The 24,090-nt window shown below is 42.4% G+C and overlaps 1 protein-coding gene across 1 annotated transcript in view; it reads left to right on the top strand.

Moving 5' to 3' along the window:
* DGKQ (diacylglycerol kinase theta) overlaps positions 1-24,090 on the top strand; it is a 113,451-nt gene that overhangs the window by 43,376 nt on the left and 45,985 nt on the right. Inside the window, exons 7-12 of the mRNA XM_019555213.1 lie at positions 4,403-4,503; positions 10,407-10,630; positions 12,829-12,919; positions 20,930-20,984; positions 22,741-22,802; positions 23,062-23,212. Of these exons, the coding sequence (XP_019410758.1) occupies positions 4,403-4,503; positions 10,407-10,630; positions 12,829-12,919; positions 20,930-20,984; positions 22,741-22,802; positions 23,062-23,212 (684 nt within the window). The remainder of the gene's footprint in view (positions 1-4,402; positions 4,504-10,406; positions 10,631-12,828; positions 12,920-20,929; positions 20,985-22,740; positions 22,803-23,061; positions 23,213-24,090) is intronic.

Genomic DNA, 24,090 nt, shown 5'->3' with positions numbered 1-24,090 from the left:
TGACTACTTGAGCAAAAGAAAGGCATGTAATATCAAGATGACTGATTTTTTGTTTGTTTGTTTGTTTTAATTTTAAAGCTGTATTGTTTCAATCCTTAGCATCTAAGTGAATGTGTTGGATCTCTTTCAGGACATAGGCCTTAGTTATTTTAGAGAATAAGTTTTTGTAACTGTACAGTAAAGATTTTTCTGGTCACTTCCAAAAAAAAATAAGTATGCTGCTCTCCCCTTCCTCCCCACCTCTCCCAAACAAAGGAGTGCTTTTTTCATAAAATTTTTCAGGTACAAGTCAGAATACAAGAGACAATTGGACCTCAAGCCATTCTGCAAAACAAAGTTAACTGTTCTTTTAATTCCTTTAGTTTACGTTTAATTCTCTTCATCTGCTGGAAATGAGGTAGAACAGTCATAGTATTTCATCAGGTTATAATTCTGTAATCAGTTATTCTTCCTTATAAAATGGGCAATACCAAAAATGTTACAGGATTTCATTGTATAAACTGGATTTATTTGATATAGCAGATTTTCATTATTTTAAGGAAGGCATCACACTAACCACTAAATATAGAACCAAATATAAGGGTGTTTGTACCTGAAAGCTTGCAAAGAACAATTTTTCCAGCTATTTATTTGGCTTAATAAAAGATGTCACATTTGTTAAAGAACGTTGTCTAATAAATATCCTTGAACTTGGGGCATTGTTACCTATCTTTAAAATGGTGCTTAAAAGGAAGATAAGATTTCAGCTCTAATCGGAACAGATCACGTTCAGCCATACATTATCGTGAGAAATAGAATATTCAGGAGTAGTTTCTAAGGATTTCTGAAGATCCTCTCTGACAATAAAGCATCTGATAATGTTAGATAATCTGATAATGCTAAGGACAGCTCAAACAAAAAATCCATTTGAATTATTTAATCTTGGTGCGCATATCATTGTTTGCACTGTATTTCCAAAGAGTTTGTCCATAAGTTCAATTCCTAGAGATGATCCGAAAGTATATGTTAGCATAATAAAGAGTTATATGCCTTCAGCTTCAAGTTATGTCATCATTATTGCAGGGAAAACGATAATTGTATTTTCTCTCCATTCTTAGTGTCCAAAGGAAGATTCATTCAGGAAGAGTGGCCTTGTACATTTTGTGATTTTTAGGTTCTATCGACACTGCAATCAAAACTGTAATTGCAGAGCAGAGATACCAAAACTAGCCTTTAACTAGTTTGCATACTTTTAGTTGTGACTTGGGGTGTTTAACAGATTGTATTGAGTTCTGTGGTGCGCTGACAAAATTAGAGTTTCTCATCTCTCTCAAAACTCCTGCTTTCTTAACTGATCATAATGGGAGGCAGGGTGTGAAGCCCTGGAACAAGTGGCTGCAGAGCTGATGCCGTTCCTTGGAACCTGATACTAGCATGAAGAAATGGAGGCAGCAGGTATAAAGAGAAAACAGTGGCTTTGTTGAAGGGTGCCTGTGAATCTAAAACAGGGTTTTTGTCTTGAAGAGCCTGAATAGGCTCTAGGAGAAATCAGCATAGTCCTAGAGTCCTTTAGTGAGTGGAGGGTCTTATCTCCTTTGGATCTACACTGTTTTGTGCCCTCAAAAGACAGGTCTTCCACTGAGGTTTGGGCCATAATGCTTGTTTCATATTTATAGCAGTGGCCATGAAAGGCAATGCCTTATCTGCTTCCCTCTACTTCCACAGTCTTCTTCGTATTCCACATATCAGAAAAAACTCTGATCAAAAAAGCTACATCAAAACAAATTCAAGGCCATTTTGGATAAGAGGTTTTTTTGATATGTGGAATATGAAGGAGACTGTGGAAGTAGAGGGAAGCATGTCAATGAACCTGGCAATACAGATGTCACAAACCTGTCTGTAGGATGCCCCCAGAGCCCGAAGTTTGTTTCCCCCCTGCCATTTGTCCCAAGGAACAGACTGTGGTTTGCCCTGGGATAGCTCCTGGTTCCTGCAAGCCTCAGATCCACTGCCCATATACCAGACCTCATAGATGCAGCAGGAGAATCTCTGCCAGCTTTACGCAGCCTTCCCTCTGGGTTGTAAAATACATTTTAGGCCTCCCTCTCTGTAGAGTGGGCTAGCCTGGAATCACTTGTCCAGAGATTGCTCTTTCTGCAAGCAACCAGTAAGGAGACAAATAACAAAGGGATTTATTAAGTAGGAGGAAAGAATTATGCAAGAAAAAGTGACTACCAGTTTGGAGACAGAAATACCAGACACGTAAAGTTTCATACCCTTTCATCTGGATATACTCTAGCCCTCCTGAGTCCTGCCAGTATTTCCAAAGTTTAGACCTCCTGCTGATTCTGAAAGCCCCGATTTGCTTGGGAACCTCTGAAGCCTGAGATGCAGGCCGCTTCACAGATAGCCTGTAAAGTACCTCCAAACCATTCTCCCTATCAGCATTCTCATGAGCCACTAAAATCCCCCAGAAATTTCTGGTTTCCCTGAGGCACATAGTATTTCTATGGCTAGTGGGCCATTTCTTTCAGATGCTTTTGATTTAGAGGAGTTGATTTCCCTGTTACAGGCAGACAGTGCCTTGCATACTCAACCCAATAATGTTTCCTTCTGCCTGGGTCTGGAAGTGGCAGTTGTTCTTAAACATGCATCCATAAATTCCAAAATCATAAAAAAATGGGTACGGCGTAATGCAATCTATACAGTGATACTAGCAACTTAAATGGATACACTCTAGAATGGGCTGCCAACAAAACTACACATACCTTATCAGTACCACAAAACACAAGAAAACATTCATGTCACTCCACAAACCTTCAAAGTGGGGTGGGTTTGCACTGATCATATATTTTGAAAACCATTCTGATCCAATAAGGATTAATAGTTTGTGATATAGAACCACAAACTTGCAGACGAATAAGCTCTCTTGCTGAAGAGGTCCAGATGTCTATGATACTTCTCTTAGTGCAAAGCTGTTGTTTCCTGATTCTTTTTCCATAGGCTGCCATCACCACCAAGATGGAAGGAGCTGAGTGGGAGTGCTTCCTTTGGTAGAAGTCTGTACTTCTTGTCCATATGCTTGTCAGCTGACTGGCTAACATGGGAGAGTTGCAAATCAGAGGCTGGCTGTAGAGTAGCCTTGCTGTTTGGCACTGCTACATTTGAAGACTTGAATTTCTATGAAATGTCCCCCAGTGACATTTTCAACTGTCTTCTGTAGAGAGAGGTTGAGGTTTCAATGCCGTGTACCATTGGCATGTACCATTGTTTGGAAACCTCTAGATTTCTCCAACAAAAGAACAGTGCCAGAGAAGTATACTTAACTGACTCTTTAAAAAATATGTTTTCTTTTTATAATTGCATATTCCATTATAGTATAAACGTTTCAGTATTGTTTCAGTTTTGTTGAGACCTGTATCTGAAATTACCCTGACTCTTTAGCCATTGGAGAGGTATCTGTATGCAAAAGATTGCTATTTGATGTGTTATTCTTTTTATTAGATTTTAAATTTAAATTGAAAAGCATGTGAGGAAGGCAATTATATTTTTAAAGATTATAACTTGTATGCTTAATTTACTCCCATATTCTGAGAGTTCAGGTTATTTTAAGCACTTCCTTCACTAAGTTAGGGTCATCAAAGTTTCCAGAAAAAATGTCTTAGTTCCCAGGAGGGAAACAAACGTTTTTGGAGAGTTACGGCCACCTGTGTGATATGAAGAACATTTTCCTGGGAAGCATGGTATGTCCAGGAGGTGTAGCATCTCAGGAGACAGCTTGGTTAGGCAGCAGGAACTGCTTTGTGTGGCAGAAAGCTTCTGCTGCCTGACCCTGACTGTCTCAGATGCCACGCTTCCTGGACACTCCATGTTCCCAGGAAGACTTAATGTGTCTCACAAAGTTAGGCCCCAGACCTTTGCAAGGGCAGTATTAAGACTTAGTTCTTTGGTGTAAGTATTCACAGGAACTTATAAATAACTGAAGTGTTGTTTCCACATCACAAGCCTCATCAAGATACTACCAGCCATTCACTTATTACTTCAGGCACAAGCTACAGTGCTCATCCAGTAGCTACAGCTGTGAGAGGGTTAACATAGGATGCCACTCCTTCAGCTGGCTGAGCTGGACATAAGCAGCAATCATTTTGGTTGCAGCATAGCATGGATGGTGTCTTCAGGTATGCATCTTTTCCAGTGAAGAAAACATTTTTCCTGCCTGAGGTGCACACTCCAATTTTGGGGGACTCTCTTTTTGGGAAAAGATGCATGTTGTATGGGGAGCAAATACAGTAAATTAAGTTGCTTAATAGGACAAATGCTGGTGTTTAATGGTTACCTTGTCCACTCACTGTTTGAATGCACTTTAATGGGATCTGATTAGGTTAAATGTTGTTAGAATGTAATAGTTTTTTGTTTTATTTAGGTAAACAAACATTAAAAATATTTGATGGGAATGATGCAGTAAAACGAAATCAATTTCGTCTGATTTCAGTTCCAAGGATTGCAAAAAATGAAGAAGTTGTGGTAAGAAGAGGGGTTGAAGTAAAAAAAGCAATATTACATGATTGATTGAAAAGTTTATTGGCCGAAAGCTATTCAGACATTCAACTATTTGATAAATGCAACTCAACAATAAAAACCTGTGTAATCTAGCCAGAATACAAGAACATAAGTAGGTATTATATATAGTATTGTTGTTATTCCTGGTATTTACAAATGTTTATGAAGTGCTAATTTAGATGTGTATGCTGTAATTCAGGGGTGGGCAATTATTTTGACTGGAGGGCTGCTTAATGCATTTTGGTGAGCTGTTGAGGACAGCAAGGGTAGCCCTGCCCCTTGACAGGTGCCCCACTCCCCAGTCGCCATCTTTGGACCAGAATTCCTGCCCCAACCCCTGATGTTTTGCCATCAGAATGCCTCCCCTTGCCCTGAGAAGTACTCCTTTGTGGGGGGGCATCTGAACCAGAAAAACAACAAATCATACATTAAGTCAAACATATGTTATTATAATGCATTTCAATTCTATTGCAAAAAATATATTTGTCATGATTTGTCTTTATGTAGTGTGTATATATAGAGGGGATTGTATAATAGCTCAAAAATAAAGTTTTACTCTTGTATATTGGGTGTGGCTGGGGTGGGTGGGTGAGTGTGTGGTGGGGGGGTGAGTATGTGTATATGTGAGGCTTGAAGGGGTTTGGCTCTGCGGGGGCTGTAGGGTATGATGTGGGGGTATGTACATGTGGGGGCAGGGTTTGGGGGTGTGGGGTTTGTAGGGTATGAGAGAGGCGTGGTGGGTATGGGGTTTGTGTGGTGTGAAGAAGGGTGGGGGGCTGTGGTGAACTCCTCCCCCGCCTCCATCCGGCACATGGCCCCGGCCCAACAGTGGCAGCGGGAGGTGGCGGTCCCTTGGGGCACTCATGGCCTGTGCAGGTGCTGCCGCTCGGTGATATGCAGCTTCAGCCAGAGCTGAACATGGTGGCAATGAGTGCAGCCAGACAGGCCTGCTTCTATCGCGTGGGGCTTCCTGCAGCACACGTGCAACTCCCTGGCACTCACACATCACCAGGGAAGCCCTACATGATGGAGCCAGCTGCCTTCCCCACCACATGCAGCTGCTGGGACTCTGTCAGAAGTGGTGGGGAGCCCCACCCCCTGCTTCCATGGCAGTAGGGAGTGGGCAAGGCAACCAGCTCCATCGTGTGGGGCTTCCTGTACTACTGCACGAGTGCCAGGAGTTGCATATGCACTGTGGGAAGCTCTGTGCAATAGAAGCAGGCTGGCCTGGCTGCACTCCTTGCCACCACGTGCAGCTCTGGCTGAAGCCACGCTCTGCCAGGCTGCAGCACCTGTGTGGGCCGTGAGCACCCTGAGGGCCCCTACTTGCTGCTGCTGCCACCACCACCCCCAGTAGGGGCTATGTGCCGTGGGGTGGAGTGTGTATGTGGGGGGTCCCACAGCCCTCCCTCACGTCAACACCCTGCCCACCCGAGCTCAGTGTTCCTGTTGTCCTCAGGGCACAGGCTCCACACTCCCACCAGCCCTATGCTCCCTGCCCCTGCCCAGCTGCAGTTTGCCCTCACCATAGCTCCCTCCTACTGCAGCTCTTCCTGTCCCCGCTGCTTCCCTACCCTACGTTCCCTACCCGGAGCGAGCACTGTAGCAGGGAGATGAGGAGGAGCTGGATGCCAGGAAAACTGTGCAGGTCCCCCAGCGGCTGCAGCAATGGCAGCAGCAGCCCAGCTTGGAAGCACGCGTTAGGGTGGGAGTGAGGCGAATGGGCTGGGCAAGGTACAATTAGTTGGTGGGTGCCTGCATGCTAGATGGAATTGGCTGGTGGTCTGGATTCAGCCTGCAGGCTTTATTTTGCCCACCCCTGCTGTAAACGCTCCAGAAATGTGTGCAGCAATTGTTATGTATTAAGCAGTGACTTGCCTTCTGTGTTGTTCATTCAAATCTGGTTTTGGTAAGGGGTGTAAACCATTGACTAGATCAAGATCTTCTAATTCAACTTGCATTGGAGTTGGACCCTGGGGCCCCTTGTAGCCCAGAGCCAGACCATGGAGCTCAGTGCCACAGTGGCAGTGCCAGCACAGAGCATGTGGCTGGGGCTGGTATCTGGGGAGATAGGGCTGGTGAAGTGTGGCCAAGTGAAGTGAGTGGAAGATGACTGGGGCTGTGTCAGACCTATGTTGGTCCTGTCACCTTCCTGCCACTGATCACTATGTCTATTGGGGTCCAAGGGCCCCAGATTGTGGCAAGCCACTCCCTTAGTTGCACCAGTAGCCTCAGAGGCCAGACAGAACAGATCCATGGGCTACATCTGGCCTGCAGATTTGACACCCCTGGACTTAGACTATCATAGGTAACTCCTCTTTCTCTGCTCATCTTTGTTTTTTTTTTAATTGTTTGAAATCGTCTGACCCATTACCAGAGTGCTGTACTGAGATGTACTCTTTGTCTTTTAAGGCTGGTGCATATGTCAGTTTTTTTCAAACAGGTGTCCTTAAAATGAGGATTACTAAAATTGGGGAAAAGAGTGATAAGATATTTTCTCACATTTACACTAACTTGCAAACCTCTTAGCATACTAACCTGCATAGAATATTGCCTCAGACTATTAAACTTCAATAGAAAACTCCATTATCACTACTGTCTGCTAATCTGACAAAATCATTGTGTATTCAAAATCAACTAAAGCTTTAGAAATTGCTTTTAATGCTCCACTGGTAGGAAAAAAAACATGATGACATGATGTACAAAAAAAAATGCTTCAATTTAGAATTGCTAGGTATTTTTCATGCACAGTGTGAGAGCAGACATTCATATGAAATGTTTCCAATCCTGTTCTCTGGTGGAGTGCTTCAGCACTCTACAGATGCACAGGCCCCTCCAAGCTGATGCCTTTCAAAAGGCTCTGGAGCAGATGCTGTAACAGACCTCTGAAGGTAAGAAGGTGAAGAGCAGAGATCCTGACATCCTTTTGAGCCCCAGAGGCTTCTGCAGATTGCTGCAGATTAGCTGAAGAAAGGGCTGAGAAGTCTGGGATTGCCCATGGGGGATAGATCAGACTTTGTGTCTGGTATTGCCATAAGAACAAGAGAAAGCTTTACGCATAAAAAGTGGGGAAATGAAAAGCTTCCCTAGGAGAGTGAGATTAGATGTTTGGAGTATGAGGATGTATCCCCTTTGTTAGGGTGTTCTGTGGTGTTGGGATGGATGGGTAAGCCTTACCAGGAGGTGGTATTCCTAGGTGCCCTGTGAGGTAGCCCTTGGGCTGGGGAGTGGTGCTGTGGTGCATAACTTTAGCCCTGGTGGGGTATTAATGGAGTATGTGGACAAACATATATTTGTATCAGCTTCAAAATGGGGCCACTGGAGGGCTGTTGCTTAGACGTGTACAGTTCCTTTTCCCCCACTTTTGAAGCTGCTCCAAGTGTACATTTATCCATACCCAGCAGCTGCTGGGATTAACCCTTATCCTGTTGTGGCAGTGTTGAGGACTGAGGTATGTTGCTAAGGGGCCTGGGCAGGGTGGGCCTGACCCTGGTGAGGTACCGGTGGAAATCACGATTGGTACCACTGGCTGTGATAGAGCATATCTGGAGGCTGGTGTTGAATACTGCTGGCCCTGTTGAGGATAGGGCTGCCCCAGAACCAGAAGTGGGGTACAATTTAGGGAGTGGTGGAAAGCCTGTGTAAGTGGTATGGTGGAGACCTTCTTTTGTGCATCTGTCTCAACCCAAAGATTGTCTATTAGCATCTCTATAATTCACTTTGCTATGTCCACTGCCTTCCTTATGGCATCAGTGTTTGGACTTGCCTGGTAATGCTGTGGTGTGCTTGATCAGGGAAATGTGCCTCCTATCCAGGTGAACACACAGTTTATAGGAGCTCTCCATTCTTCAGCTGCCTTAGGCCTCTTTTCTGGTGCAGCCAGGCTTGTGAGCATTTTTCCTTTTCCTACTATGCCTGGCAATTGCTATGTTGTAGTCTTGGGCTGTAAATTTTGGACTCTGTTTAAAGAGCAGGTAAAGAATGTGAGGGGGACAAGGGATTGTGGCTGACTTAGCACATGGAAGTAATGTATGAACTAAGTTAACTCTCTGTAGGGAAAGAGACAGTAGTGCAAGGTACCAATTAGTGAAAGACTTGATAACAATCAGAAAATTCCCAACAACAGCTTATAATGGGTAATAAACCTTGCAAAGGCCCCCATTGTCTCCCTGCAAAATGGTCAGTCACTCCCCCTGTCAGCCTAAAACTTCTATGAAAGGAGTTGAAAGGAAGAGGCATTAATCTCCTTCCCCTTTCTCAGGTACAGATTCAAACCCTATACAGCAGATCCTAAAAGGGTCTGTTACTACCCCTCCCTGATGTCATGGTACATGACGATTCCTCTGTCCCAGTCAACTTCAAATGTCTGAGCTGTCTCACTGCACAATCACCTTTTTGGATCCCAAAAGATGAGTTATCTACAGGTGGCCCAAAGTAAACCCTTCAGACTCTAGCACCTGAAAACTTGTACTCCTGGGCCACATACAAGTTCTCTGTGCCCCTGCCTAGTAACACAGCAGGTTGCTGATCTGGGAGTGGTGGGAATGGATGGGATGGACAGATACTAGATGTATCGTCTGTGTCTTGGAGTACTGTTACTCATTAGCTGGTTCACTGGCCAGCCCTGTTGGCCTTCCATCCTTGAGGCTAGAACCTAGCTGGTGAGAGGACATTGGGTGGGCAGTTGGCAGTGGTGGTTGGGCAGTTGGTTGGGAGGATATTCAGGCTAGACGGCCTTAGTACAGGGGTGGGCAATTATTTTGGGTGGAGGGCCACTTAATGAGTTTTGGCAAGCTGCCGAGGGCCACATGGGTAGCTCTGCCCCTTGACTGGTGCCCCGCCCCCTCGCCATTTTGGGATAGGAAGTCCCACCCCCCTAACCCCTGACCTTTGCCATCTGAAGCCCCTCCTCTTGCCCCTGGAAATACTCCTTTCAGCAAGGAGTTTTGTAATAAAATACCAAATTACGTTGTAAATGAACATCTACAGCTTTCATTGATTTGATTTCAAAAAAAAGTTTTTGTCCTGATTTACATGTTTGTATAGTACATAGAGATGATTGCACAATAGCTTAAAGTGAAGTCTTACTCTTGTAAACTGTGGGAGTCTGGGGGACATAGGGCAGTGAGTATAGGTTTATGGGGGGCTGTGGGGGTGTGGGTATGTTGGGGGACGGAGTATGTGGGTGTGTGTAAGTGGGGTGTGGGGGAGCATGGTTGGGGTGTGTGAAGGGGTGTGGGTGCATGTGTATGGTAGGGGGGTGCTTGTGGGACTCACCCTACGAACACACACACACTCTCCATTTCATTATGTGCATGTGTGTGCATGCATATGCACCCCCCCCCCCTTCTGTCCCTCATGGCCCTGGGGTACCAGTGTGGCCCCCTGCTCCTCCGGTACAGTGATACAGCCAAGGGCCATGCGGTGCTGGAGCAGCCATGTGCAGGGAAAGCTGCCCCAGGCAGACACTTCTGGGTGGGAGGTGGTGGGGACAGGGCTGAGCTGGCTTTTCTCCTGACAGCTTCCCCTGGGTCCTACTGTCCCTTGCTCCTGTCAGCTTTAGCAGGCAGCCAGAGGCAGATAAATTTTAGAAAATTAATATTTAGGTGCCCAGCAGGTCGGATAGAATGGCCTGGCAGGCTGGATGTGGGCTGTGGGCCATATTTTGCCCGCCCCTGCCTTAGTATGTCAGTGTCCATGATCTCTGGACAGCGAGATGCTAAGGATCCAGCCTGGCTATACTACCAGCCTCCCACCCAAATGCCCCACCACCACTGCTGAGCCCTTACAGGTTTTTAACAGATGCAATATGCTTGACATACCTTTTCAAAGGAAGATCACTCACTCATTTGTATGTGATGTTGCAGGAGGCTGCGCTGAGGACATACTACATAAATGATGATCAGCAAGACTATGAACTCCAGACATTTACTCAGCAGGCCTTGTTGTCTGATGACATTATCAACAGGAATGATGCCTCAGAAGAAATTTGTCCAGGTTCAGTATTCAGAGAGTCTGTTCCTGAAGCTTGGATCATAAGAGCCAAACCAAAGGACCATGAAGTATTACGAATATATCCTGCTTGGCTGAAGTGAGTGTTTTCCTTCAGTTTGCAAGGTTACTTAGCAGTTTTGCTTTCCTTAGTACTGACAATCATTGGAGAGAGTATTACACAGGTGTAATGGAAGACAAAATCTGCACAGTTGTGTCTCTTTTCTAGATTTACATTAACTGTTATCTGTGTATCATACAACTTTGTTCAGTTGTCTAACTATGCTTTAATCCAAGATGATGTAAATTTTTAAGTAGGCTGTATCTACATACATACAATAACTTCAGAAGTGTTGATTTATTTGAATTGATTGGGTTTATATGCTGCTGTTCCCAAACAAAGCTCAGGGTGCCTTACGACAAAAGACAAAATAACTTAAAAACAATTAACTGGTTGGAAGCCCTGAACAGGTAGGTAACTGGCCTAGATAAGGAAGCTGGGGGAGTCACCCACTTAAAATAACACAACCAGCTCATCCCAAAATTCAAAACAATCCATTCCATCCACTCTTGCCTTCCTGCCTATGACTTCAGAAAAAGTCTCCTCTGCTGCATACAGCCATGCTTACCAACCTCCATTCTCTACCTTGATAAAAAAATAGATACTTCATTCCCATACTCCCTCCCATCCGTGCCCACTCCCAATCCTCTATATTGCAACCAGGAGTGTCCCCTCTTCCTTTTTCCTCAATGTACCTCCATCTCCCATAGAGGGACCATGTGTCTCCCTAAAAGTCATTCATCCTTCCTTTTGCACCAAAGAATATGTTATTTAATTAATAAAAAAAACAAGAAATACAAAAGCAGAGGAACTTTATTGTCTGTTTTTTTGTTTTTTAAAGAAAACATTAGGATTAAGAATTTGTTAAATACTTTTCTATGGAGTTTTTTGTCTTTTTTTTTTTTGGTAATACTACTGAAAGCTTGCCTACATCATTTTGACCCCCTAGGGAGTACTGTTGTGAAAACATTCCCTGCTCACCCAGTTTCTCTTGTGCATGTATTAAATGCCAAATACATAATGTGGCTGTGGTGGGTCATGAACCAATAACCACACTCAAGAATTGTAGTCTGAGAGCACTACTGGGTTCATACTGAACAGCTCTGTCAATAAAAGTTGTGGCATATGGAGCAAGCGTGCCATGCTTCCACACAGCATTCCCTAAGAGGCTGTAGGTAGTGTAGGCATTAGGGGTGTGTGAAATGGACTGTTTTCGATTCAGATTCAGCCCGAATCAGGGACAGCAATTTGATTCAGATCACTGTCCTGATTCAGTTCAGCTGAGTCTGAAGATTCAACGCTGAATCAGAAATTTGGCTGTAGACACGGCTCTAAATGTTTTTTCTACATACCTCAAAGCACCAGTTGTGGTTGGTAAAGGCTGCAAAGGTGGGGCACATGGAGCGTCCCACAGGAGTGCGGAGGGGGCCTGCGTGCTTGGCAGCAGACCCAGAAATGGACCAGAAGTGCTTCTGGTCCACTTACTGGTCTGCCGCCAAGCAAACTGGGGACCCCCCGCCTCCCCTGCACTCCCATGGGATGCCCCATCTGCCCCACCATCTCAGTGTTTATGAACTGCCTGGTACCTTGAAGTATGTAGAAAAAACACTTAAAGCTGTGTTTATGTCTGAATCATTTGAATCTCTGCGAATCGATTTGGAGGGTTCCAATTCGATTTGGAGAAATTAAAGGATCTCCTGATTCAATTTGGAGTTTTGGCCACTGAATTGGGCCGAATCTCTGCCAAATCAAATCAGCGACCAAAGCTTCACACAGTCATAGTAGGCATGCTTTAGGAGTTCTTTGTTTCAAACAGATGGGACAGCAAAACAAGACTGATATGCTTTATGGACACTTGCATTTTACAGTCACTTCATGTTTTCTTTCAAAATTTTGTTTTCATTCTTGCTAAGAGTGTCAGTATGCTGGCAAACTTTAGTCAGTGATCCTGCCAGTGACTGCATGGACAGAGCATTATTGATTTCTGCTGTCCGTGATCAGATCTTCCTGTACAGTGTCATTTCGCTTTGAGATGTTGATGGCTGGTCTTAGGGATGGTAGTTCCACCGTGACCAGTAAGTTAGCAAACAGTTTTACTTCATTAGTTAGTGAAGTGTTCTTGTTACCCCTTGGAGGAATTGGAATCTGGGAGCTTAAAGGAATTTCCCCGTTATTCTTTTAGTGTTTTGGGGCTATCTATGCACAGTGACTTTGACAAATATTTTTTTATTATTTAGAATTGGAATGGCCTATATCTCTCTACGAATAAATAAAGAAAGCACCACTCGGTCTGTAATCAAAGAAGTCCTCCCACTACTGGGAAAACAGGTAAGCTCAAAATAAAGACCAAGACCTGTGTAACAGAGGACAAGGCAAGACGCTACGTTCATTGATTTAAATGTGCACACACGCACGCTGGGCTTTTGCTGGTCTGGCTCATCAGGCGAAATGATGCTTCAGGATGATATACAGAACAAGACCCAAAATTGACATGTCTTGCCCCGTCTTCATAGTTTTGCCAGTTCACCCAGTCCTCTGGGCTTCTGCTGTGTTCCTTCTTGAAGATCAATTGATTTTGTTCTCATGCTGTTCTGGGGTGGATTCTTCTTGTTTTGATCTTTTATCTGTCTGCATTCTTCACCCAGTTGCCAGCTGGCGTTTTCCTTTTCCACAAACACACTCTCACCCATGCAGTATACAAACGAGTGATAGGTCGAGCACTTATGTCAAGCTACAGAGCAATACAAAATGGAGTTTCTTAAGGCAGTGCAGAACTCAAGAAAATACATCAAGATAATGTATTAAGGCAATAGGCAAAATCTTTCTCCATGTTACTTACCTAACATAAGGTTGGTATTTATGCCATTTGCATAATGTTTTTTTTTGATCCTTCAAAACATTTTGTTTTGAATGGGTCACTATAATTTTCCATGTAAAATAGTTACAGTACACAGTTGAGTTTGTTCTCATGTTGTAGTAGTAAGATAGTTAATTTATGATTTATTTTTTTTTGTTCTGTAGGCAATTACTTAAGGTTGTTTAATTATTTTTTAAAGAGAAATGGAAATTAATTAAATTATTCCCACCTCCAGGGATGATTTTTTTTGTTTCGTGAATTGGGAAATAATAGTTTAGTGGTTTGTACCATGGTTACATTATACATACATTGTTGTACTGGTGGCTCAGAAACATTTCTTCTTTGCCAAACTCTTTTTAAGCCCAATTATACATATATAACTTTTTCCCTATCATAATATATCTTAGTTGTTTTATTATTTAATTTCTTTCAATAGCAAGTAGACAGACTTTTGCTTTGTATTAGCAGGGCTCTTTTAAAATGGGAAGCATTGCACATATTGTTGTGGTGTCCATCTATCACAAACTCAATGATCTATGATATTTTTATTGGTATTTATGTGTGTCCTTACTAAGCAAGGTATTTAGTAGCGCTTGCCTTGTTTCTTAATGCTTCCAAATCCACAGAACTTAAAATCCCTGTTCCTGCTTCTATTTCTTTTAATATTAAATGAGTTAAATTATGTTTTTTCTGAGTATTTTCATGCTTGAATGATTGATACCAGGCATTAAACAAGGGAGCACTGTAGGACCTATAGGTGGGTTTAATTCAAGTTAAGTTGTTTACGGCCCAACTGATTTTGATATGCAAGGTAACTATTAAGGGTGTTAATTGTATCTTTACAGGGGACTGAAACCTAAGTAACTTGAGGAAGAGGTGCCTCAGTAGGATTCCCCTGTAGAAAAGTGAACACTTGCTGAGTTACAGGCTAACAAGATTTAAAGGGACAGTTAAAGGAATGATATTGATACAACACCGATTTCTGTAGATTCCTGGCATTTACTTGAAATAAAGAGCCTTGTGTTTGATTAGGATAAGAGTCCCATTAGCTAGGTAAAGAAGTCTCTAGAACATATTTAAATTTCTCTGCAGTGTTAAACCTTGGGGGTTTTTTGTATTTAATTCCACATCCCCAGGTGTGATTAGTGTCACTTGTATGGTATACCCAAACCCCAACTTGCACAGAGTTTATGGCAGCTACAGTGTTATCCTGATATATATGAACAGGATGGTTGTTTTGGCACCATTTAACACAATGCTAAACTTGGTGTCTGGGGATTTTCTGTGGCTTCTTTTGAAGTGTATGGGGCCCAGGTAATGGTTTTGAAGGGTTCAGAAAAATACTTTTTCCACATATCACAAAGGGGTCTTCCTTCTCCAGCACCAAATGGGATAGCAAAGACAAGATACTGATTACTAAATACAGACACAAAAACAGACTTACACATCTTTTTGCTTTACAGACTTTTAAAAGGATATCTCTAGAAGACACTTGTGCAATTTAAAATGCTTAAAAGAAAAAGAACAAAAACAACAATATGCTGATAAATTTTAACAAAGCAAAAAGCAACAGACAAGGCTAAGCTATCTAGGGTTCGTGCTGTTCCTCCCTCCCTCTCTCTCTCTCACACACGTGTGTTAAATTTGAAAAACATAAACATTACAAGTAAAAGTGTTAAGAGAACAATTCACCTGGGAAACATGAGCCCTCTTGAGTTTCCTATCCTTTTTGATTTGATAGACCGAAGGTCTTAGTATATTGACTATGGAATATGGGCATAGTTTTGAGTCTAGGATATGATCTTTTTTTACCCAGTTTTGGATACATTACTTGGTTTTCTGTTTCCCACAGTCTGTGGCCTTTTGTTTCTATATTGCCGTATTTCTTTTTTTAATGGCCCCATTAATGCTGTGTTGCAGGGTGTGCTTGTCTGTTAGTAGTTGCTTTAACCATTTAAAATAGTTATTTTTTGTGGCCACAAGATGGCTGTCTAGATACTTTGTAAACTTTTGGATTTATCATTAGTTGCATAGGTTGACCAAATAGAATGTGGTATGGTTGAATTTTAGTTTGCAGCCTGTTACTGCTGTGTATGGCAGCTAAAATTAAAGGTAATTTTTTAGGCAAATTCTTTCCTGTATGGTCTACATAGTGCTTCTTTGATGGTGTGGTTTATCTGTTCAACTTGCCCTGAAGATTGAGGCTGATATGGGATGTGTAATTTTTATTTTAATTCTTAGGGCTTGAAGCATCATAGTAAATACTGTTCCTACGAAGACCACTCCATTGTCAGAGTCAATGATTTTAGGAGTCTCGTATTTGCATACTACTTCAGTGAAAAGCTTTTTGGCTGCTATCCCAGTACTGTTGTTCTTAGTAGGAAAAGCTTCTACCCACCTAGAAAATGCATGAATAATTATAAGCAAATGCCCGAATCCTTCCTTACTTCTAGGTAATTTGTTAATAAAAATCAATTTGAATTCGGTGCCATGGTCCGAAGCATCTTTGATGCATCATTAGTTGCCAGTGTAGATGTTGAGCCTTTTCCATGGCACATTTGAACACAGTTTTTAACCCGCATTTTCATATTATTTTTAATATTTTTTCAATTAGTGATTTGCTTAACTTGTTGCAAAGCTCCCTCAATTTCTTTATGCATAAATTGGTGTGCTACATTAATCAGTTCTTGTTATTTTATTTTACTAGGGATGTGTTGGGATGGTTGCTGAGGTAATTCATCCTCAATACTAGTGTTCCAGGGGATTGTTTGGTCTGACTTTTTTGCATGACTCCTGGTGACTATTGTTGTAGGTCTTTCTTCAGGTCTTTCTTTTGCCAGGATATTTACTTTATTGTTCCAGTATGTTTTAAAACTACTATCTTTATTGTGTGCCTTTACATGTTTTTTTAATAAATGGGGGTGTTGGGTTACCCAGTGGAAAATCCACTGCCACTCTTACACATACAATATCCTTTCCATTTGTACCTTTCCAATTATTTCTTTCCCAATCGTACATCCAGTACTGAATTTCTTTCACACACAAGTTACTGTTAGTGTAACTATACACTGATGGGGAGCTTTTTTATATAACTTTAAAACCTGGCAAGTAGCATGTAATTATGCTATGGTCTACGTTGCCTTCCAAAATTTTCCCTTATACCTTATAGCTGCATATTTGACACACTTTTTTCTATTTATTATCATTATACTTCTATTTGTGAACTACACAGCGTTTCAGTGTCTAATTCCTTTAATGATGGTGCCTAATTCCTTTAATGATGGTGCTTTCACTAAAGCTTTCCTCTTCTCAGGTGACTTTAGGGCATTCATGTTATTGTTTCTTCTTAATTAAGGCATGAGTTAGCATGTCAGGGTTTACACACTGTTTCAGTAGTGACTCCTCTGTTGATTAAAATCGGAGTCCATTGTGCCATGCGCATGTTAGACACCTTTTTTCACTAATTTGCCAGATATAATGTATTTGAGGGGATAATATGTGCTCTGGATGGTGATATGAGCAATACCAGTAAGGAGCTTAAAAGATTGTACTGCCCAAACTGCCACTAAGCATTTTTGCTCACCGGGATTGAAATTTACTTTTGTTCCCTGAAGCTTCCTGGATTCATAAGCAACTGGCACTAGTTTGCCTGCCTTGTTAGTTTGAAGTGGTGTTGCAGCTAAAGCCCCCTTTCATTTGCTGCTAAGCGAATTACAAATGGCCGTGGTTCATCAGGGAAACGCAAAGCTGGAGCCATTAAGGTTTTTTGTTTTAAGATACTTAAGGCTTCTTCTTGTTTGGGTCCCCAAAGCCACGGAGTCTTTTTTTCTTTAACAGTTTCCACGATGGAAGAGTGATTTCTGCATACTTGTGAATGACAGGTTTTAGAAAGTTAAATCCTCCAAGCAGGACTCTCAGGTAGAGGCGACGCATAGGGGGTGCATGGGGATGCACATGCACCCTCTAACAAGCCGCACTCCTGGCTTGGGTGATGGGTGGGGAGGGCAGGCAGGAGCACCAGTGCACCCCCTGTGAGTGCCAGCTGGGGAGTGGGGGTGCCAGGTAAAGCACTGCTGGCACTTCCTGGTCTGCAAGATTGGTCATTTCCCCCTGCCACCAACTCAGGTGGCACCAGTCGCACATGTCCTCAGGGAATGTGCATCTGTGGGCGCTGGCATCTTTATTAGGTCCTGCACTTTTTGCTGATCTACCTGTTTCCCCTCCTTTTTGTGATTATACCTAAATATGTTACTTGTGGTTGCACCAATTGGTCCTTTTCCAGGTTAACTTTAAACCCAATGTCTTGAATAAGAGTCGGAACGCGTTTGGTGAGCTGCTGTCCTTCTTTTTGTGTTTCTTCAAAAATGAAGATATTAATTACATAGGAGAAGATGAAGGGTCTTTCTCATAGAGACGGGCAATTTAACATATTTATCACATGATGGTGTACTATGGCTGGGGAACTGTGAAAGCCCTGAGGCAGCTGGCAAAAAATATATTGCTGCCCCTGCATTGTAAAAGCAAACCTATCTTGTGATTCTTGGTGTAAAGGAATAGCAAAGAACAGTTTGCTAGGTCAGTTACAGAAAAGTATCTTGCTGTAGCTTGTACCTCCTGTATGACCTTTGTCATGTCGGCCACAATAGGAGCCATGGGTATCATGCCTTTATTAACTTTACATCTCTTTCCTTCTTGTTGATAAGGCTGGAGAGTCGGATATAAATTGCTTCTACCTCTGCCACATTCTCCACTTATGCCTGTAGAGTGGCCCCTTTCTGATTTAAACTGGGCACCACTCTCATTAGTGTATGTGACTATATCCAGGGCTGCTACAAATGGTACTCTGTTTTTGTTTAATCTGTGGAGCTGCATGGGTTGTAATCTGCCTGACCTGATCCTGGATAGCGATTAGGGAATCGGGTTGCCCGGCGGCCGATGTCCCTATATTGGGGAGCAAGTGAGGCTGTCCAGTCTCAGAGAGCATTTACACCAAAATAGACTGTATGAAGGTTAGCCGCAGCGCGCCCCTGAGCATCTATGGGCTAAAATACTCCTTCCATCAGGTGTGTCAAGCCCTATCAATAAAGGTATGGTTCAGAGTCATCTTTGGGACCTTTCAAACATAGCTGCAGCTTGCACTTGCAACTGTCACCTTCCTATCTGTTCTCCCAGAACTGTCAAAAGAGGTAAAGCATTTGCATGGTTCCTGAACACCACCCGATCTACAATCCCTTGTAGTTTGGTGGCAGCACAGGTGGTAAAAAGGCACTTGAACTCTTCTGTGGTTAACCCCTACTGGACACTCAGTTGTAAGGCACAGACAGCCTACTGGGACAGATTTTTTTCTGGTTAAAATTCCCAGTGGTTGTGCCATGGCCTGTATGTCTAAAGTGGAGAGGGGAACTACAATCTGGGGTTTGTGTGTTATATGATCCTGATTATCCTTATTTTCAGTAACCTGGGTAACTGCTGTAACAGGTTTTCCTTCCCCATTCTGAATATCTCCATTCCATGCTTTATGGGGGTCCAAAGGGGCCTCTTCCCAATCTTGATCTTTACAATAATCTTCTGTAACCACAGCTACCTGGCAAGTAGTAAAACCTAATTTTTGTTTTAGGTGTTTAACGATAGACTCACAGTGGCTGTGGCTAGCAGGGGCTTTGCCTTTTTCTAGGGTAAGCTGATGCACCATAACCTTTAAAACCTCAGTTCCCTTTTTATATTTAGCCTGTTCATCCACCATTCTTAACAATTCACCTTTTTAAAATTTTCCCTGCTTGGTATGTTTCCTGCAAAGGCTCCAACTGACTTTGAGCTCCCAGGGCTATAGCCTTCCATCTCTCTGGATTCTCCTTAACCTGCTGTAACTCTTTGTAGTGCACTGTTCTCATGTTCCTCTCCCGCTTCTTTAGCATATGCATCCTGGCATCCTACCCAAAGTAACCAAAAGACTGTGGGCAGGCAGCCAGCCCTTTATTATACTCGGTATAAAAAAAGGGGTTGGCTGCTGGTCCACAGTTTGTCAGTCCGTGGTCACTTCCAGTTTGTGGCAGCCAACCTTCTTTTGGACTGGCAGCCAACCCTTCACGGTCCTGTACTGGGCCACAGCCCAGGGATTGGGAACCCCTGCCTTAGCCTCTTCACTGAGGCCTTCCCATTTCTTGGCTAGGTAGTCTGTTGGGTCTAGGAAAAGTGTCTAGGGCTTTGAAACCATCCTGGCACTAGGACGTGCGTCTGGGCAGGTCTGGGGTCTGGGCGTTGGCCCAGGTACCCAGGAGAAATGTGCCCCTTTTTGGCCCAGTTGATACAGGCTGAGGAGGTGTGCTTATAGGCCCGCTAGCACTCAGTCGGGGACTGGACATCACCCTCACTGCTAACAGAAACAGTCACGTCATCAGCATACATTGCCACCTTAACTATAGGGCCAGCAGCTAGGGAGTTGAGGAGTGCCAGACCCATCAGACACTGCTGCAGCATGTGGAGCAATGGTTCAGGGGCTAGGACAGAGCATTCCAGAGAAAGAACAGCCCTGCTGGATGCCCCTCTATACTGGGAATGGGGCACATAGCTCTCTGTTCACTTTCACAGATCTAGAGATGTCCTAGGACAGGAGCTGGATCATTGAAGTGATGACAGGCACAAAACTGAAGGCTTCCATAGTCTAGAATAGGAAGTGGTAGTTGATCAAAGGGAGATCAGGATGATGTTCAAGCCAAACAGTTCAGCAGCTTCCAGCAGGTCACACAGCAGAAACAGATCGTCCTGGATGGTTCTTCTCGGTATGCAGTAACTCTGTTTGGGGCCTACATCAGAAGCCATGACCATTTTGAGCCAGCTGGCCAGGGTTTAGGTCAGGATTTGTAATTAGCATACAGGAGAGATACTGGTTGTTGGTTATTAATTGTTATCATGATCCCCTTTTTTGGACATTAGTATGAGGACTGCTTGCCAGGGGAGGGGGAAGGAGAGTTTGTTTAATAAGCTAACAAAACAAAACAGAAATCATGATTCCTCTTATCAAGTATCACATGTGTCATGTTTAAACAGTGTGATGTCCATGCAACAATGTAATATTTCCTGGAGAAGACAGGTTTGTTGTGATAGTAGCTATTTATAATTCATATAAATTTTAAGTTAAGTCTGCTTCCATGAACTGACTAAATCACTGGTGTGGGAGTGTATTAGAAGTGCTGTCAGCCACTGAAGTAGAGAGACAGTAGTGCTGTTCAGAAGTTGCTTCTTCAGATGCCTCTTTTAGAATGCTCTGGTAACTAAGAAAACTGGTATCTGAGTCTTTGCATACGAGGAACAAGTAAAATGTAAATGGAAGAGTTTCCAGACAAACGAAGCACAAGGTGATTTAAAACTATTTAACTGCCTGTGTAGATGCATTAATATTGTAATTTAACCATTAAAATACAAAGCTAAAGCAAGAGTATTGTCTGTTACATTGTAAATCTAAATATTGCATATTTTGGCAGGTAGAATGTATTGATAACTACAAATTGGTGGAAGTATTCATGGGCAGTAAACAAGGTAAGTCTAAAAATGTTTTCTGAACACAGCATGGTTGAGAGGCTATTATGTATACCAGGGCTGTCAAACTTGTAACTGGTGAGGAGGGTCACACACCCCACAGGCCATACTCAGATGGACTGCAGCGCACCCCATCTCCCTGCTGAACCAAGCACCAGGGTTCCACTTGATGCTGCTCTGCGTGTCCTGGCTGCAAGCTCCCTTGCAACTTCAGTGCTGCAAGTGCACTGAAGGCTGTACCATGATGCACCTCCCTGCCTCCTGGGCCAGGTGTAAGGGCAGGAAGGAGAAACTAGAGAGCTGGCAGCCTGTTGCAGCTGGAGCAATGGGAGGAGCAGGGGCCAGGTGGGAGCCCAGGGCTGTAATTTAACCCTTTGGAGACTGTGTGCAGCCCATGGGCCACCAGTTGGACAGCTCTAATACATACATACATACATACATACATACATGTTTTTATTTTAATAAATGCCCTGTTTAGTTTTTACAGATGATCCCTTTGAATTGATAGTATACAATTACACTGAAACATTTAATTACAAGTGCTGTGTATTCTTTAAAAAATCGCTCCCACAGATTTTATTTAGTTCTTTTACTGTTAAGAAGGGGAGAGAGCACATTTATGGGGATTAGTGCTACAAATGTGAGAATCCATGCTACACTTGTGAGGTGAAATAAGGAGCAGGCTCTAAGGGAGACTGCAGCAGGTTATGTTGAAAAGGGAATTATCTGGCTGAAATGTGGTTACCGAGAGGTTGTTAGCCATATTCATCTGAAGTCATCCAGAAGACAGGGCAAGGTATCACTTTATGGAATAATTTGAAGTAGGCTGTTGCCTATGAAGGCTTATGCATTTCTGAAAGTTAGTAATGGTTAGTCTGTAAGGTGCCGCCTTGCCTTGTGCCCACAATATGATTTACCAGTGGTTTTCATCAGGGATTGATCTTGCAATCTACCCTGTTTTGATATCTTCTTATTAATGATCTTGGCACTGGACTTGGTATATAGTTCTGGCATAGTGATCTACATGTGATGTAGTCATGTGTTTCTAGTCACCAGATTGGGATATAAGAGTAGCTCCTCTAATGGGAAAGACATCTGATAATCTCATGCCTTCAGGATTTTCTGGTTGCCTGTTTAAACCAGAAAGAAAACATTTTCCTCTTATGAGTGCTACTGGCTTCCTCTGAGGCACTGGAACGTTGTTTACAGCTAAGATTTTTTTTGACTGAGGTATACTGACGCTCCTGCCAGTACTAGAAGCCTTGGAGGTCTTCGGAACAGTTATTCCACTGTGCTACATTGTCATGGACTTTGGAGGGTTTGCCTTCATTTGTAGCATGGGGCATGGGTCTCTGCCTAGGATCTCCTGGGGTTGTTTTTTTTTTAACCATTTCTCTACCATTGTAGTGGCAGAGTATTGGCAGTCTCTCATCTCCCCTGCTTTTATCTGAGGTGTGTTTAAAGGGGGTCCTTGATACTGTGGGTACTATATAGAGGTGCACTGGTGTGACATCGGATTGGCACCAATTATAAAGAAAATTAAAAATAGTGTTGTTAAAAGTATTTTCAGAGCTTTCTCATGATGACTTATAGCTTAATATTTGTATATGTTGCTTGTGTAAATCAGAGAGAGCAGTAAATCAGAGTTAAACACATTACATTCTCTTACAATAGTGATCTAACCTTTTTATTGTTGATTCTAAATTAAGTGCTGAAATAACTTAAGCCTGGTAATTATTTCAAATTTTTATTTTAGTTCAGCGGATGGTTTTGGATGACCAGGAATTGATCATAAACAGACTAAAGGATATAAGAAAGGTAAACAAAAAAGGAAAATACAATTTATACTTCGGTTGGGTGACTACTTTTTTTCCTGCAAAATTTGTGAATAAATTAAGTTTTCATTACATTGAGGAACCACTGTCTGTCTATTGACTTCTATGTAGAACAGTCAAATATTGCAGCTTAAGGTGTAGTGATTTATTATTCTTTTCAGGCACAGAAAGTTTTGGTGATTTAATGGGTTTTATACTTGAGTGCTCTGTGGTGTAGTGTGACAAATTCTGCTTTGTTGTAGACTTCAATACGTCAGATGAATCAAACAAGATTTTACATTGTACAAAATAATAAATCAGTTGTGCGAGTAAATCTGTTTGTTGGTGGTCTGCCACCTCAACTCTCAGCTGAAGACTATACTAACATCCTTAAGGAGGAATTAGCTATCAAAAGTAAGTAAACTATCTTGAGAGACAGCTACTTTAAAATTCTTTTCTATTGAATAAAATTATATAGTAAACTCTCATCTCTTCTGAATTTCTTTTAATATGCTTGTGCCTGGTTTAGAGGTAAGTGTCATTTTTTTTTACATAGCTATTTTCCTCTGGTTATATATATATATATTCTAAAATAGTACACTTTTTTTTTCTGTTTCATCACAACAGACTGATTTTTGAATAAGGAAAAAAAAAGTATGGGACAGCTTGCTATATATGCTTTGAGGAATGGTGTTTGTGCTATCTCAGTCACCTTTTATATATGTCCACTTACATTAACCATTTAGTCTTTTTCTAAAATGATTATTAGTCCTTTTTAAACTAAAGTTAAATAGAGTTTTAATTCCCATTCCAAATATAGTTTTAATTCTGCAGGAATGCCAATTTTGGCACTGTGACTTAAATACATTTTAAGTGGGGAAAAAGAAAACAGTTCAAACGCCTCCCCCCATCCCCCTCCTAAACCCCCCCACCCTAAAAACCTTCTTTAAGGAATTCTAGCCATGCATGTTCCTTGTAGTGGTACACATTCTACATGCACTTTTACTTCAATCTTTTTTGCCTTTGCAATAATTGCAAGGTGCTTTTTCTTTGTGCTTTGGAACAGGCAGTATCCTAAGTCTTCAAGAACAGGTTCTTCTGTTCCTCAGTGGATGTTTTCAAGGGAATTTCCTATGCCCCTTTCTTATCATTAAGGCCAGTTATGACAAGAGATCTTCCTACAAAGTTGACTACGTATATTACACAAATGTCTCAAAGGTCACAGTAAGGCAAGCATGCACATCAAGAGCTTGGACCTCAGGACAGATGTCAGGTTCTACAAGACTTTCTGC

This window comes from Crocodylus porosus, unplaced genomic scaffold (assembly GCF_001723895.1).
Source record: "Crocodylus porosus isolate Cpor-Errol unplaced genomic scaffold, CroPor_comp1, whole genome shotgun sequence".
Classification (NCBI taxonomy): Eukaryota; Metazoa; Chordata; order Crocodylia; family Crocodylidae; genus Crocodylus; species Crocodylus porosus.
Note: the sequence above shows the minus strand (reverse complement) of the source record. Positions and strands in the feature narration are given on the sequence as shown.